We start from the raw sequence: 18,316 nt of genomic DNA on the forward strand, positions 1-18,316 counted from the left end.
TACACACGTGTGTGTGTGATGAACACGGCTCTCAGAGAAGGTCGTCACACACGTGAGTGTGAGATGATCACGGCTCTCAGAGGAGGTCGTTACACATGTGTGTGAGATGAACTCGGCTCTCAGATTAGGTCATTACACACGTGTGTGTGAGATGAACACGGCTCTCAGAGAAGGTCGTTACACACGTGTGTGTGAGATGAACACGGCTCTCAGAGAAGGTCGTTACACACGTGTGTGTGAGATGAACACGGCTCTCAGAGAAGGTCGTTACACACGTGTGTGAGTTGAACACGGCTCTCAGAGAAGGTCGTTACACACGTGTGTGTGAGATGAACACGGCTCTCAGAGAAGGTCGTTACACACGTGTGTGTGAGATGAACACGGCTCTCAGAGAAGGTCGTTACACACGTGTGTGAGATGAACACGGCTCTCAGAGAAGGTCGTTACACACGTGTGTGTGTGATGAACACGGCTCTCAGAGAAGGTCGTTACACACGTGTGTGAGATGAACACGGCTCTCAGAGAAGGTCGTTACACACGTGTGTGAGATGAACACGGCTCTCAGAGAAGGTCGTTACACACGTGTGTGAGATGAACACGGCTCTCAGAGAAGGTCGTTACACACGTGTGTGAGATGAACACGGCTCTCAGAGAACAACAATTACAACAATATTTACTGAAATAAAAGCACAAAAAAACGAGCTGCAAAATGAAGTATTTCTGGCTGCAACAATCACGAAAATAACTCCAGAAGGACGTTGATAAATGTAGCTAAAAATGGATAAAAATGATGATGTGCCTTCAGTTAATAGATAAAAAAATTGTAATAATTTGTGACTTAAAAATATAACTTTACTGAAAAAAAATATCTTGAGTGTGTAAGCTCTTGATCACATCACACCATCACTGATTGTTTTTCTACAGCAGCACAACACACGCTGGTTCATTCCTGATACAAGAAAGAAAAAGAGGAGTTTGTTCTCCTCCATAAAGACTGCAATAAAGAGAAGAAATAGAAAAGGTTGTGTTGAGTGAAGGTTTGTGTTCATGTGGTGTGAGTGACCTTCTAGTGACTCGGGCATGTGCTGAAAGTTAAAAACGAACACAAACAAAAGGGAATTTATTTGATATCAGAGCTGCTGATAGTGAGAAAGACAAGCAGCAGCACTAATGTGTGGAGGGTGACATTGGATAGCAGCGGGTTCCTGCTGGAGATCTGCTGAAGGACACGGGGCAGCGCTATATAAACCTGCCTCTGCTGATAACACACTCCTGTGCAGAATCCTCGTGGTGTTCAGAAACACGGTGTCTGTGGGATACCAGGACGGTTTCACCATTTCGGGCGAGAAGAGCTGTGAGGTTTGGACTTCCATCGAGTTGGACAGCGAGTTGAGCATCATGAACAAAACGGTGAGAGAAATAAAGAATGAAGAAATTAAAAGTAAAGAAATGAAAGTGGGTTGTTCCTGAGCGGCGAGCATCTCTTCTGTTCTTCTGCACAGGATTCCTACGAGATGTTCGTGGAGATGGACAAAACAGACGGCGAGGTCGACGTGAAGATCAAGAAAAAGAAAAAGATGAAGAAAAAGGAGAGATTGGAGAACATGAAGAAGGAGATGGATATCGTGAGTGGCAGGAAGCTTTCACACCTGTGCGACTCTCTACAGCCAGAGATCTGAGTGTATTTTAATTAAATCTCCTGGTTATTTATGTGTGTGCAGGATGACCACGAGATCACCATCGAGGAATTAGAGGCGAGATACTCCACAAGTGTGAACAATGTGAGATTCTACGTGATACAGAGACATAACAGAGTCCACTTCTTAAAGAAGAAATATTGCAAATAAACTAAGAGTTAAATATTTCAACTTAATTTTTTTGTCCATTTTTAATACCTAAGGCATTAAAATAATATTGTAATAAGTGATTAACTCCTTTACCAGTATTGATTCAGATTAGAAGATTTTTATTTATTTATATTTTTATAATATATTTATTTATTATATATTATATTTATTTATTACATTTATTTATTACACTTATGTGTTTATTTATAATTTATGTAGCACATTTCTGTCTGCCAAGTTCACTTGTATCAAAAAGCGAGAAAATCCAACAGGTAAAAGATGATTGGAATATTCAAAAATAAATAAAAATGTCCCATTTTTATCCTAGAAGAGTAAACAGATGCTACAATAACAAAAATAATAAAAGATGTACAATGTCTTTTCTTAATTTATTTATTTATTTATATTTTAGATTTTATTTTTTTCTATGTATATTTTATTTATTTATTCATTCATTCATTCATTCATTTATATTTTAATTTATTTATTTATACTTTCGTTCTGTTGTTCCACCCCTTTAATGCCATGTTATTAACTCTGATCTCTGCGCTCTACCTCCTGTATATGATCTGTCATAGGGTCTGAGCTCGAGGTTGGCGGAGCAAGTCCTGGAGCGTGATGGCCCCAATGAGCTGAAGCCCCCCAAAGGGACCCCCGAGTATGTGAAGTTCGCCCGTCAGCTGGCTGGAGGTCTGCAGTGTCTGATGTGGGTCGCCGCCGTCATCTGCTTCATCGCTTTCGGTATCGAGTGTGCGAAGGGTGAAATCGCCAGCTATGACAATGTGAGAGGTTTCTATTATCATATTATACTGTACTATTTATATTTTTAGAAACAGAAACATTCAATAATAATATATGGAGAGCAGATCCAATTACTAGAACTAACACTAACTCAGGTGCATTTCAGCACAGAGATTATATAAAGATTTGATTTAACGTAGTCAGTCTGATTATCTGCGTGTTTTGAGATGGCGAGAGGAAACCAGAGAACCTGGAGGAAACCCATGCAGATACAAATCAGGATCAAACTGAAGATCCAGGAGATCCAGCAGGAATTTTAGATTTCAAATTAGATCCAAATCCTAAGTGGCATAAAAATAATTTCCTCTGAAGCTGTGTTACGTGGAATATAACCAGGAGGATGAACAAGTTCAAGTCAGTGTTTATGTTACTTTACTTTAATATTCTGTGTTTGAGCTGCATCAGGGTTACACACCGTGGAATGAGTCAAAAAAATGGAAAAGAAGATCAGGTTGGGTAAAAAAGAAAATATGAGTTTCAGCTTGGAAAGGAGAAGCCTCAGCTCTAGGGTTGGGCAAAAAAAGCCATCGTTTGAGCAATGGAAGTCTCAGGTTGGGCAAAAAAGTATTTTGGGTTGGGCAAAAGAAGCCTCAGCTTTGGTGTTGGGATAAATAAGAAACCCAGGTTTGTGCAGGAGAGGCCTCTGTTTGAGCAACCAATGCCTCAGGTTGTGCAAGAAGATTCTCAGCTTGGGCGGAAGCCTTGGTTCGGAGGATAGAAACCATAGTTTGGGTAAAAGAAGCTACTGCTAGGCCAAAAAATGCCTCATGGCTGTGTAATAGAAGGTTACTGAAAACTTTAGATGTTTTCTAAACGGACACATTTACCTAGCATTTAACATGAGCAAGAAACATCTGCTCGAGCAGAAGAAGCGTTGGGGTGATGTTTGAAAAAGAACAGATAACAGACTAATTATCAGAATACAGAATTATCTCAATCAGAATTATCTTAATCCTTCTCCCGAGATTAGAGATGAGGATGTTGTGTGTTTAGCTCTAAAGCCCTGGTTGCAGTCTGCTCTTAACTTCCTCGCTTCTGAGCTGTTCATCCTTTCCATTCATATCCTGATGGACTCCATGTCTGTCTCTCTGCAGCTGTATCTGGCCATCACTCTCATCGCTGTGGTGGTGGTGACCGGCTGTTTCGGCTACTACCAGGAATTCAAGAGCACCAACATCATCGCCAGTTTCAAGAATCTGGTACCGCAGGTGAGATAGGATCACTTCTTGGAGATCACTTCCTTGAGTTCTCATGTTACAGAGAAACCACAGAGTGTACACGGCTCTGTTGTGAGGATTTTCCAGTGTTTACTGATTAAAATCTTCACCTGCTTTGGAAAGTGCAGTGCAACATCTAAAGCTCATCCTGTTTTGCCAAGAAGGGAATGATTATAAGAGTGATTATATCTGGGTGTGTGAGCAGGAAAAAAGGGATAAAAACAAACCTAATGTGTGTTTTTTTCCTCCCTCCAGCAAGCCACGGTGATCCGGGACGGCCAGAAGACCCAGATCAACGCCAACCTGCTGGTGGTGGGGGACCTGGTGGAGATTAAAGGAGGAGACAGGGTTCCGGCCGATGTCCGTATCATCACATCGCAGGGCTGTAAGGTGTGTAAGCAGCACTGGTACAGGGTCTGGGATACTGAACAAAACAGAACGATCAAGTTCCTCCAGAAGTTTGTCAGCTCAGGATAATGTCGAAATACCAAAACACACTGAAAGCACTTCAGGAAACACGCCTAGTTTTTACAATGAACATGACTGGATTATCAGGAAGTAATAAAATCCTCCAACGTGCCAGGAATAAAACATACAGAAAAAACAGCAACATGCCAGTGAGGGCAATTTATTAATTAAAGCTTGGTACTTTTTATCCAATTACAGTTTCCTATATTCAATGTTGAAGAAAGTACGACTGTCGTCATGACAACCACCGTGAAGAGAGTGAGGTTTAGTAGGTCAAGACCAAGTCAAGATCCAATCCAAATTTTAGAGCCTTTACTCTAGCTAGTTGAGTTACTGCTAACAGTTCCACTATCTTCTGCTACTTTCTTGTCATCAGGTCCGGAGTCTAGATCAGGGAAGTTCATTGTCCACCACTATAACCACCAACACCACTACCACCACATCCACCACCACCCCCACCACCACCACAACACCCACCACCACCACCACATCCACCACCAAATCCACCACTACCACCACCACCACATCCACCACCACCACCACCACCACCACAACATCCACCACCACCACCACATCCACCACCAAATCCACCACTACCACCACCACCACATCCACCACCACATCCACCACCACCACATCCACCACCAAATCCACCACTACCACCACCACCACATCCACCACCAAATCCACCACTACCACCACCACCACATCCACCACCACCACATCCACCACCAAATCCACCACTACCACCACCACCACATCCACCACCACATCCACCACCACCACATCCACCACCACATCCACCACCACCACCACCACATCCACCACCACCACCACATCCACCACCACATCCACCACCACCACCACTACCACCACATCCACCACCACCACCACCACATCCACCACCAAATCCACCACTACCACCACATCCACCACCACATCCACCACCACCACAACATCCACCACCAAATCCACCACTACCACCACATCCACCACCACCACAACATCCACCACCAAATCCACCACTACCACCACATCCACCACCACCACCACCACCACAACATCCACCACCACCACCACATCCACCACCAAATCCACCACTACCACCACATCCACCACCACATCCACCACCACCACAACATCCACCACCAAATCCACCACTACCACCACATCCACCACCACCACAACATCCACCACCAAATCCACCACCACCACCACATCCACCACCACCACCACCACCACAACATCCACCACCACCACCACATCCACCACCAAATCCACCACTACCACCACATCCACCACCACATCCACCACCACCACAACATCCACCACCAAATCCACCACTACCACCACATCCACCACCACCACAACATCCACCACCAAATCCACCACCACCACCAAATCCACCACTACCACCACCACCACATCCACCACCACATCCACCACCACCAAATCCACCACCAAATCCACCACTACCACCACCACCACATCCACCACCAAATCCACCACTACCACCACCACCACATCCACCACCACCACATCCACCACCAAATCCACCACTACCACCACCACCACATCCACCACCACATCCACCACCACCACATCCACCACCAAATCCACCACTACCACCACCACCACATCCACCACCACCACCACATCCACCACCAAATCCACCACTACCACCACCACCACATCCACCACCACCACCACTACCACCACATCCACCACCACCACCACCACATCCACCACCAAATCCACCACTACCACCACATCCACCACCACATCCACCACCACCACAACATCCACCACCAAATCCACCACTACCACCACATCCACCACCACCACAACATCCACCACCAAATCCACCACCACCACCACATCCACCACCACCACCACCACCACAACATCCACCACCACCACCACATCCACCACCAAATCCACCACTACCACCACCACCACATCCACCACCAAATCCACCACTACCACCACATTCACCACCACATCCACCACCACCACAACATCCACCACCAAATCCACCACTACCACCACCACCACATCCACCACCACCACATCCACCACCACCACATCCACCACCAAATCCACCACTACCACCACATCCACCACCAAATCCACCACTACCACCACATCCACCACCACCACATCCACCACCAAATCCACCACCACCACGACATCCACCACCACCACCACATCCACCACCAAATCCACCACTGCCACCACCACCACATCCACCACCACCACATCCACCACCAAATCCACCACTGCCACCACCACCACATCCACCACCACCACATCCACCACCAAATCCACCACTACCACCACATCCACCACCACCACATCCACCACCAAATCCACCACTACCACCACATCCACCACCACCAACACCACCACGACATCCACCACCACCACCACATCCACCACCAAATCCACCACTACCACCACCACCACATCCACCACCAAATCCACCACTACCACCACATCCACCACCACCACCACATCCACCACCACCACATCCACCACCAAATCCACCACTACCACCACATCCACCACCACCACCACATCCACCACCACCACCACCACCACCAAATCCACCACTACCACCACCACCACATCCACCACCACCACATCCACCACCAAATCCACCACTACCACCACATCCACCACCACCACCACCACATCCACCACCAAATCCACCACTACCACCACATCCACCACCACCACATCCACCACCACCACATCCACCACCAAATCCACCACTACCACCACCACCACATCCACCACCACCACATCCACCACCAAATCCACCACTACCACCACATCCACCACCAAATCCACCACTACCACCACATCCACCACCACCACTACATCCACCACTACCACCACATCCACCACTACCACCACCACCACCACCACATCCACCACTACCACCACCACCACATCCACCACCACTACATCCACCACTACCACCACCACCACATCCACCACTACCACCACCACCACATCCACCACCACTACCACATCCACCACCACTACCTCCACCACTTCCACATCCACCACCACCACTACAAAAGGCCGTGAACTTTTATAATGTGATCCCAAAGCAGTTTAAAGAGACACAAAACATCCCATTTATCTCATTTCCTTTTCCCAGGTGGATAATTCTTCTCTAACTGGAGAGTCAGAGCCTCAGACCAGGAGCCCGGAGTGCACGCATGAGAGTCCCCTGGAGACCCGTAATATTGCCTTCTTCTCCACGACCTGCTTAGAAGGTAACACACACACACACACACACAAACACACCCACACACCAACCTGGAAGCTGCTTATCAACTGATTCACAGCCACGGATGACGGATTGTCTGGTCTGCCTGGACAGGTGTAGCTACAGGGATCATCATCAACACCGGTGACCGCACCATCATCGGACGCATCGCCAGCCTGGCCTCGGGAGTCGGCAATGAGAAAACCCCTATCGCCATCGAGATTGAACATTTTGTGGACATCATCGCCGGCCTGGCCATCTTCTTCGGCTTCACCTTCTTCGTAGTCGCCATGTTTATCGGTTACGCCTTCTTAGAGGCCATGATCTTCTTCATGGCTATCGTGGTGGCTTACGTGCCTGAGGGACTTCTAGCTACTGTCACTGTAAGTACAAATGACGTGAAATCATTTTCACTGATAAATCTTTGGGTTAGCCAAACGTTTCATAATCTAGATCACATCTCTCTTTGGGTTTCTTTACTTGCTTTGTAATATTTTTTCCACTCCAAAGAGTTATGAGCTCTTTATAATCTCCATCATGTCTTAGTTATCCGATATGACTAACTGCTTTTTTAGCTATTAGCGACACCACAGATCCATTTCACACCACAAGACTACGTGACCGCCATGTGAATCACAAACCACTTTTCAGCAAATTCTGTTTGTTTTTTGTGAATCTATTTTTTTAATTCTGGCGCCCCCTGCTGGCCCCGAGACCGTAAATGACCATTTATAGGAGAATAAAAACGTGTCAGATAAGTTAATCACGTCACAAACATGTCGGTGTTGAATACTCAGGTGGTGTGAACTGAATATTTCTAGTCACGCTGCAGTGTGCATGAAAAAGGGAAAATTAATCACTTCAGAAACTCGTCCCTTGCGTTTTATTCCAAGAAAAGAAGTCAAATCGTATTAAATGATCGTTTAACCTTCTCCTCAGTGTACGGTGCTTAAACCTTGATTATTTTTAGCACATTGTTTTTTTCATTCAATTTATTTGTTTAAAGTTTTCCACAGTGTTTCAAAGCAGCTTAACAGAAAATAAATAAAGGCAGAATATAAATTTTAAAAGTGTAGTGTAAAGAATTTTAGTGATTTTTTAGTCATTTTGGATTTTAAGGAGAGGTAGAGGTCGTGTACCTTCTCAAACTCACCTTCTTATTTCAAATCACATACTGTTTTATCTCACCTTCTTTCTCCAAAGTCACAACGTCCTCAACACAATCTCCATTATGTGAACCTGACCTCTAAATATTTCCACAGCTACCAGTGCAAATAAGAGCTGGATTGTATCGTAAGCCAGTGTTAGAAGCCGTTATCTACATGAATACATAACAATATTCGCTGTAGGATCTGGGTTTACCTGGCTTCACCGTGTCACCTGTGTATTTCTGAAGGTGTGTCTGTCCCTGACGGCCAAACGTCTGGCCAGAAAGAACTGCGTGGTGAAGAATTTGGAAGCCGTGGAGACTCTGGGCTCTACGTCCGTCATCTGCTCGGATAAAACAGGAACCCTGACACAGAACCGCATGACGGTGGCTCACCTGTGGTTCGACAACATGATCCACGCTGCAGACACAACTGAGGACCAGTCAGGTGATGGGTCTGATCTCAACAACATTCATTACAACCTCCCAATATGTCAGATCTACACTGATCTGAGGAAGAAACCTTGAGAGGAACCAGGCTCAGAAGGGAACCTCATCCTCATTTGGGATTGCCAATAATTCCAGAGTGATCCTAATAAGATCTCACTGTGTTTGTGTTTGTGTAGGTCAGAGTTTTGACCAGTCCTCAGAGACGTGGAGATCACTGGGACGAGTTGCGAGTCTGTGCAATCGGGCGTTTTTCAAACCCAATCAGGAGACAGTGCCGGTCCCCAAGGTGAGAAAAACGTCAGAGAAAATATGTAATTGATTGAAATCAATTGAAACCAGGGGAAAAAGAAAACTTTCAGTCTGCGGATTAAGGGTCATGTTCAGAACCAGAGTGTGTTTTTTTCTGGTGTACAGAGGGTGGTGGTGGGTGACGCTTCCGAGACAGCACTGTTAAAGTTCACCGAGTTAACCATCGGAAACATCATAGACTACAGAGCACGCTTCAAAAAGATCTGCGAAGTTCCCTTCAATTCCACCAACAAGTTTCAGGTGAGATTAAGATCAAATCTGGGACATCTCAGTCTGTCAGGGTTGCCAGATCTGCATCAACATAAACGGTACATATTCCCTTTCCATAGACACGTCCAAGGCCTAAAAGATATTATAAATAATTTGTAAAAATATTTTTAAAATACAGTTTCCCCAGCATGGTTCTATAAGGCTCTCATATTGTCCTTAATTTAAACAAATACAAAACTATTATATTGTGTGTGTGGTGCTGGTTCAGTAAAATGATGAAGCACAGGAAAGCAGCTGAAGTTTTTTCCGTCCTCCACCTCAGCAATTTGTTATTTTAACTTTTCTCAAGTACATTAACACAGCTGTAAACACTTGTTCCCTGACCAGCCCGTGAGGATGAGCTGCAGACACAATAATCTTTAACTTTCCAGCTGTTTGACTATCTGCTCTCAGGCTCTAGGGTACCTTTAGGTCCCTTGTCTACCCTGAACATGTGGAGTTATACCTCAAAGTGTCATGTTTCTGTCACAGCGTTTCAAACACAGCACATCTGCAGTACTTTTCCCCAATCCGCTGTCTCACTGTTGACCCCTTGTGGTGTCCAGCTGTCAGTACATGAGCTGGAGGACCCGCTGGACCTGCGCTACCTGCTGGTGATGAAAGGGGCTCCGGAAAGGATCCTGGAACGCTGCTCCACCATCCTGATCAAGGGTCAGGAGCTGCCGCTGGACGAGCAGTGGAAAGAGGCCTTCCAGACTGCCTACATGGATCTGGGAGGACTGGGAGAGAGAGTGCTGGGTAAGGCCACATGGAGCCATGAGTTCACTGTAAATGTTTCTCTGAGCTCATGTTCATGCAGTCCAGTCCTGAAGGGCGCTGTATCATGGCTGACCCTGCACTCTGACCCTGGCTTCCTAATAAGCTGGGATATGCGAAAACCTTTAAGGAATTTCCCCCTGGGATTAATAAAGTTCTTTGAATCTTGAATCTTGAATATTGAAATATTGAACAAAATCCACTGGTTTTAGAGTTTTACTGGTTTCACTTTACATCCTATTAGAAATTTACGTCACCAATAAGTCATATATATAAATAAAAATAAAATGAATAATACTAAGAAGAATAATCAAGAATTCCAGGTACATGCTCTAGTGTGAAAATATGAGCTCTTGATAAAATAATTTATTAAATATATTTAGAATCCCATATATGAGTGTGAGAGCAAGAATTTTCTATTTTTATTCATTTATCAATTTCAGTTTAAGGTTCGATCGTTATGTGATGAGTGACAGCTGAGGATTTACAGACTCTAGGCTGAAAAGTTTTGGCACCCACACTTTATTTATAAGATGTTTATTTGGATCCTGCTCTGTTCCACTCAAACATTATTATTTTATTTTATTTTATTTTATTTTATTTTATTTTATTTTATTTTATTTTTATTTTATTTTATTTTATTATTATTTGCTTATAATGTATTTATTTTATTTTTACATTTTTTATTATTATTATTATTATTATTATTCATCAGGTTTCTGCCACTTGTACCTGAATGAGAAGGAGTTTCCTCGTGGTTTCAGCTTCGATGCAGATGAAATGAACTTCACCACGTCTGGACTTTGCTTCGCCGGACTCATCTCCATGATCGACCCTCCTCGTGCCACTGTTCCTGATGCTGTGATGAAATGTCGTACGGCCGGCATCCGAGTAAGTCCAGTCCTGCATCGGACCTTTCAGATATTATTCAATATAATGGAAAATAGAAAAACAGAAAATAGAAACACCACTGGACTGATTTTAGTCACAAAAACCTCTCTTTCTAATATAATATTTTTTAAATTGACAAATATTTAATCAATTAATGTATATATATATATATATATATATATATATATATATATATATATATATATATATATATATATATATATATATATATACATATATATTAATATATTAATGTATTTGTTGTACTATTTTAAAACTACAATTTTACTTTATATTATTCTTATTAATTTATTATATATTATATGTATTCATTATTCATTAAATATGATAAAATATATTACTGAATTAAATAAAATAAATGCATTTACTAACATTTAACAATAATTTTATTTTATACACTGTATATAATCATAAATATATGAATGTTATATTTAACATTTATTGGCAATTGATATAATACTTTGATCTGCAGGTCGTCATGGTTACTGGCGACCATCCCATCACAGCGAAGGCGATCGCTGCGAACGTGGGCATCATATCGGAGGGCAGTGAGACAGTGGAGGATATCGCCAACAGACTGCGCATCCCTGTGGAGCAGGTTAAGAAGAGGTGAAGCACGACTGACGCTTCGTAAAGCTGTTATAACTCTTCATATATCTCTTTACAGTCAGGTTCAAAATTATTGGAACCCTTCATAACAATTAGATTCTTAGAAGACGATTAGAAACGTATATGAAAATCACACTGGACACTCTGCATCTTCTGCTGCAAGTGGCTGGTGGTGTGACAGGACATACACTGTATTGCCAAAAGTTTTGGGACACCCCTCCAAATCATTGAATTCAGGTGTTGTTTTTCAGGGGTTAGACTCGGCCCCTTAGTTCCAGTGAAAGGAACTCTTTCCTGACCTCAACCCCATAGAACAGCCGTCCTTATGGTTTTTGATGTTATTCTTTGTTCCACAGAGACGCTCGTGCTTGTGTAATTAATGGAGGTCAGCTGAAGGACATGACCAGCGACGAGTTAGACGAAGCTCTGAGGAATCACCCGGAGATGGTGTTCGCCCGCACGTCTCCTCAGCAGAAGCTCATCATCGTGGAGAGCTGTCAGCGTCTGGTGAGACCGACTACCACGTTAAACACTGTTTATCAGTAATCAATACTCAGAGCAATAACAATGGAATGCAATACGCTGAAAACAAACAAACAAACAAACCTGAGACTTTGATTTTATCAACCAATCAGGAAAAGTGGGCGTATCTACACACCTGTCAATCAACATCAATCCTACATGACCTTAATAACAATGGATTGACATGCTATATATTCTCTTTGGTTCAATATATAGTATATACTATACTCTATAATAAATACATCCAAATAAAACACAGCCAATAGACATCGTCTTACTCATATAAAAATCTATAATAAAGGATAAAAGAAGGTGTGTAGCTGAGGTGAGTGTGATGTATGTAACTGTCTCTCTCAGGGCTCCATCGTAGCAGTAACAGGAGACGGAGTAAACGATTCTCCAGCTCTGAAGAAGGCAGATATCGGTATTGCGATGGGAATTGCCGGCTCTGACGCCGCGAAAAACGCTGCAGATATGATCCTGCTGGACGATAACTTCGCCTCCATCGTCACCGGAGTGGAACAGGGTGGGTTCAACAAGAAAAACAAACAAAAAACATACAGAAATAAATTAAAATACAAAGTCTGGGATTTATTTCTCAGATTTCAAACAGTAGCTACACAATATATTCACTTATTTAATGTATATATTAAATTGTAGAAATAGAAATATAATATCCAGAGAGAATTTTAACATGACACAATGATGATAAAGAATGTAAAATAAAATAATAATAATTAGTATTTCAGTGTACTGTATGTGCTGTCATGAGAGTTTGGGAGAAAATAATGATTTTTGATTTCATTATGATGCCAAAATTGGTGGGGAAAAAAACAGCTTGTAAAAAAAAAGCTGCAGCAAGTTAAATGAATCAATTTAGAAGGGAATATATTTATTTAATTTAATTATTTAAAAATTTTTTATTTGATTAAATATTCATTTCTTTTGCACATTTAACTTTTTTATGATTATTTTTTAAATTACTTTTTATTTTTTTTATATTTTCAGAGTATTAGGTAATTAATTAAGTCATAATATATTAATAATGATTTAATAAATAATTTGAAAATGAAATAATTTAAAAAATATATTAATTAAACGTTTTTATTATTATTATTTATTAACATTTTGTCTATTATATATGTTAAATGTGCAGATAAACAGGATGTTTGTCAGATTTTATTTGGTATATACAGAGTGGATATTAGGAACCTCTTGATTATTGAAAATAAAACACTTAGATTTTTTTTTAACTCGTTCCGCTCGGTAGGTCGTCTGATCTTCGATAACCTGAAGAAGTCCATCGCCTACACGCTGACGAAGAACATTCCGGAGCTGACCCCGTACCTCATCTACATCACGGTCAGCGTGCCTCTGCCTCTGGGCTGCATCACCATCCTGTTCATCGAGCTCGCTACGGACATCGTGAGTGTGCACCGTCGCCATCTTTCCCCCGGTGAGGTGTGAATCCTGCATGTCTCCCTCTCCATCTGACATGTGTTGTGTCTCAGTTCCCCTCAGTGTCTCTGGCCTACGAGAAAGCCGAGAGTGACATCATGCATCTCAAACCCAGGAACCCACGCAGGGACCGACTGGTGAACGAAGCCCTGGCCGTCTACTCCTACTTTCAGATCGGTGTGTAAGCTTCTAACATTTTTTCTTTTTCATTTTAATATGTATGTTTATATGTATGCCGTATTTCCTGCCCTCAGGAGCGATCCAGTCTTTCGCAGGATTCACCGATTACTTCACGGCCATGGCTCAGGAGGGCTGGTACCCGCTGCTCTGTGTGGGCCTTCGCTCTCAGTGGGAGGACGTCAAGCTGCAGGACCTACAGGACAGTTACGGACAGGAATGGGTCAGTCCCACACACTTTTACTCAAAAGAAAGCCTACAGTGGGAGCTTAGAAGGAAAGGCATAGCAAGTTTTTATTATGTATAAAGGATACACAAAGATCTAGATGTAGAAACTCTAGTAGTGTAAATTGTGAGTAGAGGCACAGGAGAAGAGAAGAAAGGATCGTCTTTAGCTCCCTGAAATGAGATAAGTGGTTGGATTGTTTTTGAATGTGATTTAGAAGCTAAAATGTGTGTGTGCTTCAGATTCAGACACCTATTAATACACACCTTCCAGTAAGACCAGTAGCATCTAACCACCGTGTGATGGAATTCTTTTTCACAAAATAGTTGCTTATATTGCGAATAGCAGAAATGATGTAAGAAGTCAGAAAACAGTTTGTATTGATTAATATACACCAGTCACAGACGAGCACTGGTCGAGTGGGAGGGGCATTCTCCTCTGTCTCCCCTGTCCATCGCAGTGACACTGGGAAATCCTAGGCATCTTATATTTACATTTAAAGCATTTATCAGACTCCTTAATTAGAAACATTTATCTCATTTATACAACTGAGCCATTCAGGGTTAAGGGCCTTGCTCAGGCCCAGCACTGGTATCCTGGTGGTTCTGGGATTCGAACACACAACCTTCTGATCAGTAGTCCAATCACAGAGCTCATGTATGTCGCAGAGGGTCAATTCCACTTTCCTCCAAGTGTGTTACACTGCCTTGTGACGCAGTACAATCAGCAATGTGTCTCTGAAGGATCTCAGTTATCTAGAAGCTAGCTCCAATAGCTGCTCAGATGAATGATACATGATGCAATCGGTTGTCGTCACGCTTCTTTACGCTTCCCATACTAACTACACAAAGCCTGTGTACTCATTTTAAAAGTGTAACTTCTGTATGAAATGAATGTCCACCCTGTTACACCCCTCAAAGGGTCATTAGTCCTGTCATAGCTGTCCTGCTACCACAGAGCTAAAGCTGCTAATAACCTTTATGTCTATTTACAGTACATATAAACACGTCCTTATCTGTTATGCCTGTATAGATATATCATCAGTAGCTACAGCAGACTGTACTTTAGAGATAAGTGGAACCATAAATACACCGTCTAATCTAAAAAATGTTCTCCACCAGACGTTCAGTCAGCGTCTGTATCAGGAGTACACCTGCTACACCGTCTTCTTCGTCAGTATCGAGGTCTGTCAGATTGCTGATGTGTTGATCAGGAAAACTCGCCGCCTCTCAGCCTTCCAGCAGGGTTTCTTCAGGTGAGTGAGTGACCTAGTAGGTGTGTGAAGACCTGGAATCAACATGAACACAACACAGGGAGCACAAACACTCTTTATTCTGGTGTAGCTCAGGCTCTCAAAGCTCTCCCAGCCACTAGAGGGCGCTAAAATGATGAGCGACATATATGAGTTTCCACTCTGATCCGGATTATTTTACTGTAACGGAACAATCTGAAGTGTCTTTCTTTGCATATCCCATTCTTGGGGGTTAGGGTCAGAGCGCAGGGTCAGCCATGATGCAGCACCCCTGGGGCAGGGTGGGTTGGGTGGTCTTGCTCAAGGGCCCAGTGCTGGGGCTTGATCCCTGATCTTCTGGTCAACAATCCAGAGCCTTAACCACTTAGGCTACCACCACCCCCCATTAAAGCGAGCACATGAATATGAGCCTGCGAGTTGTTTATGATTCTATTTCGACGATGTTATTATGATTGTGTGATTTAATTCTTTATATCTATTCCTGCAGAAACCGTGTGCTTGTGACTGCTATAGTCTTCCAGCTGTGTCTCGGTAACCTCCTGTGTTACTGCCCAGGGATGCCCAACATCTTTAACTTCATGCCTATCAGGTAGCTTACGGTTCTTCCTCAGTATTATGTATATTATTTACATTACAGGAACATGTGATGAAAAATGTAGAGAATCTGTGATTCTTCGAAAACCCGTGTCTGCTCTGTCTTCATACCAGGGTGCAGTGGTGGTTTGTTCCTCTGCCATACGGTATCCTGATCTTCGTTTATGATGAAATAAGGAAACTAGGCGTGAGAAGACACCCGGGCAGTGAGTATTTCAGTACACTCTGTTCTTAATCCCTTTGACATAACGACTAGATTTCGAAGTAAGACTGATGTTCTGCTTTCTGCACAACAGGCTGGTGGGATCAGGAGTTGTATTACTGAGAGGACGCTGGTTATCTGGTGTTGAAGAATGACACCGGACCGCTTCAGATAATGATTTATTTTATTTTATACCTGCTAAAAACATGTTTTTTTCTCTAAAATAATTGCTCATATAGTCCTATTTAAAGAAAGCTGACTAGAATTAGCCTCACGTGGTGCCTGTATCTGACTCTTTTATTAATAAAATAATAAACACAATGTGTGTAGGTTTTAAGTGATTTATGATTCCTTGCACACATTCATACAGTACATACACTGACCAGGCATAACATTATGACCACCTGCCTAATATTGTGTTGGTCCCCCTTTTACAGCCCTGACCCATCCTGCACTGTGTATTCTAACCCCTTTCTATCAGAACCAGCATTAACTTCTTCAGCAGTTTGATCAACAGTAGCTCGTCTGTTGGATCGGATCACACGGGTCAGCCTTCTCTCCCCACGTGTATCAGTGAGCCTCGGCCGCCCATGATCCTGTCACCGGTTCACCACTGTTCTTTCCTTGGACCACTTTTGATAGATACTGACCACTGCAGACCGGGAACACCCCACAAGAGCTGGAGTTTTGGAGATGCTCTGATCCAGTGGTCTAGCCATCACAACTTGGCCCTTTGGTCAAACTCGCTCAAATCCTTACACTTTTCCACTTTTCCTGCTTCTAACATCAACTTTGAGGACAAAATGTTCACTTGCTGCCTAATATATCCCACCCACTAACAGGTGCCATGATGAGGAGATCATCAGTCTTATCCACTTCACCTCTATGTGGTCATAATGTTTTGGCTGATCGAGATTACAAACAAATGATTCTTTTGGGGTAGTTCATTAGGGTGGTCAGAGTTTAATGAAAAATATTAAGAAGGCACTGAAAATCCTCATTAAACAATCTTTTTTTAAAAACAAATCAGGCTGCTATGATGTCATAAAATCTAAGAGCCAATCATGTTCCAGTATGCAAATGAGCTTTCACTGAAGTTCTATTTGGACAGATTTACAGAGAATCGACGATTTAAATGAATGGAAATCTGATGTGTGTTCATCTGTGAGAGACCGAGCTACTGGGCTAGCAGTTAGCCAGCTGGCTAATCGTTATTATGCACGTGATAACAGGTGGGTAGAGTATCCAAAATCCGTACTCAAGTTAAAGTACAAGTACTTATAGAAATATTTACTCAAGTAAAAGTAGCCTATCAAGTAAAGAAGCCTATCTCAGTCCAGTGATGGCCACATCTCAGGCCAGTGATGGTCACATTAACATTACATGACCTGTCATTTGCAATAAAATCTCAAACACACACAGGTGTTTTCTAACAGTTAACTCTGTCTTTATTTTCACATTCACAACACAAACTTGTCAGAATCTGCATTTAAACAAGCTAACAGAACAAAAGAGAAGGCGTGTGTGTGTGTGTGCAGAGTGTGTGTGTGTGTGTGTGTGTGTGTGTGTGCAGAGTGTGTGTGTGTGTGCAGAGTGTGTGTGTGTGCGCAGAGTGTGTGTGTGTGTGCAGAGTGTGTGTGTTTATGTGAGTGTTTATTTTGTCATATGTTCTTTCTTGAACAATCAGTTTTACAGAATTTTCCTGTGGACTGATCCTCGTTTCCTGTGGACTGATCAAACCTTAAGCTTGTTTGCTGAATCCTCTCATGAAATAATAATATATGCATTTTATAAGTAAGTGCATTCTTTAGGTAGGAAT

The 18,316-nt window shown here is 42.8% G+C and overlaps 1 protein-coding gene and 1 long non-coding RNA gene across 5 annotated transcripts in view; one reads left to right on the forward strand and one right to left on the reverse strand.

Annotated features, from left to right (window-relative positions):
- The window catches only part of LOC131344098 (uncharacterized), a 35,469-nt gene that overhangs the window by 13,228 nt on the left and 3,925 nt on the right, over nt 1-18,316 (reverse strand). For 2 of the 4 annotated variants that reach the window (XR_009203281.1, XR_009203283.1), the window contains exons 3-8: nt 13,936-14,419; nt 11,918-13,088; nt 11,278-11,448; nt 7,664-10,508; nt 4,093-4,289; nt 2,403-2,619 (exon numbers count right to left, since the gene is read on the reverse strand). This is a non-coding gene — a long non-coding RNA (uncharacterized LOC131344098). Of the gene's footprint in view, nt 1-2,346; nt 2,620-4,092; nt 4,290-7,663; nt 10,509-11,277; nt 11,460-11,917; nt 13,089-13,935; nt 14,420-18,316 lie in introns of those variants that run through there. The other 2 variants (XR_009203282.1, XR_009203284.1) reach the window with 2 other exon arrangements.
- LOC131344096 (potassium-transporting ATPase alpha chain 1) lies at nt 1,259-16,811 on the forward strand. The gene is made up of 23 exons (XM_058376064.1): nt 1,259-1,410; nt 1,503-1,625; nt 1,722-1,781; nt 2,426-2,629; nt 3,743-3,856; nt 4,121-4,255; nt 7,503-7,620; nt 7,728-7,996; nt 9,010-9,208; nt 9,387-9,496; nt 9,625-9,759; nt 10,335-10,527; nt 11,261-11,436; nt 11,930-12,066; nt 12,423-12,573; nt 12,946-13,114; nt 13,859-14,013; nt 14,100-14,223; nt 14,301-14,446; nt 15,571-15,704; nt 16,189-16,290; nt 16,410-16,501; nt 16,592-16,811. The coding sequence occupies exons 1-23, from the start codon at nt 1,399-1,401 to the stop codon at nt 16,618-16,620; spliced, it is 3,087 nt and encodes a 1,028-aa protein (XP_058232047.1). The 5' UTR covers nt 1,259-1,398; the 3' UTR covers nt 16,621-16,811.

Source organism: Hemibagrus wyckioides, linkage group LG23 (assembly GCF_019097595.1).
Source record: "Hemibagrus wyckioides isolate EC202008001 linkage group LG23, SWU_Hwy_1.0, whole genome shotgun sequence".
Lineage (NCBI taxonomy): Eukaryota > Metazoa > Chordata > Actinopteri > Siluriformes > Bagridae > Hemibagrus > Hemibagrus wyckioides.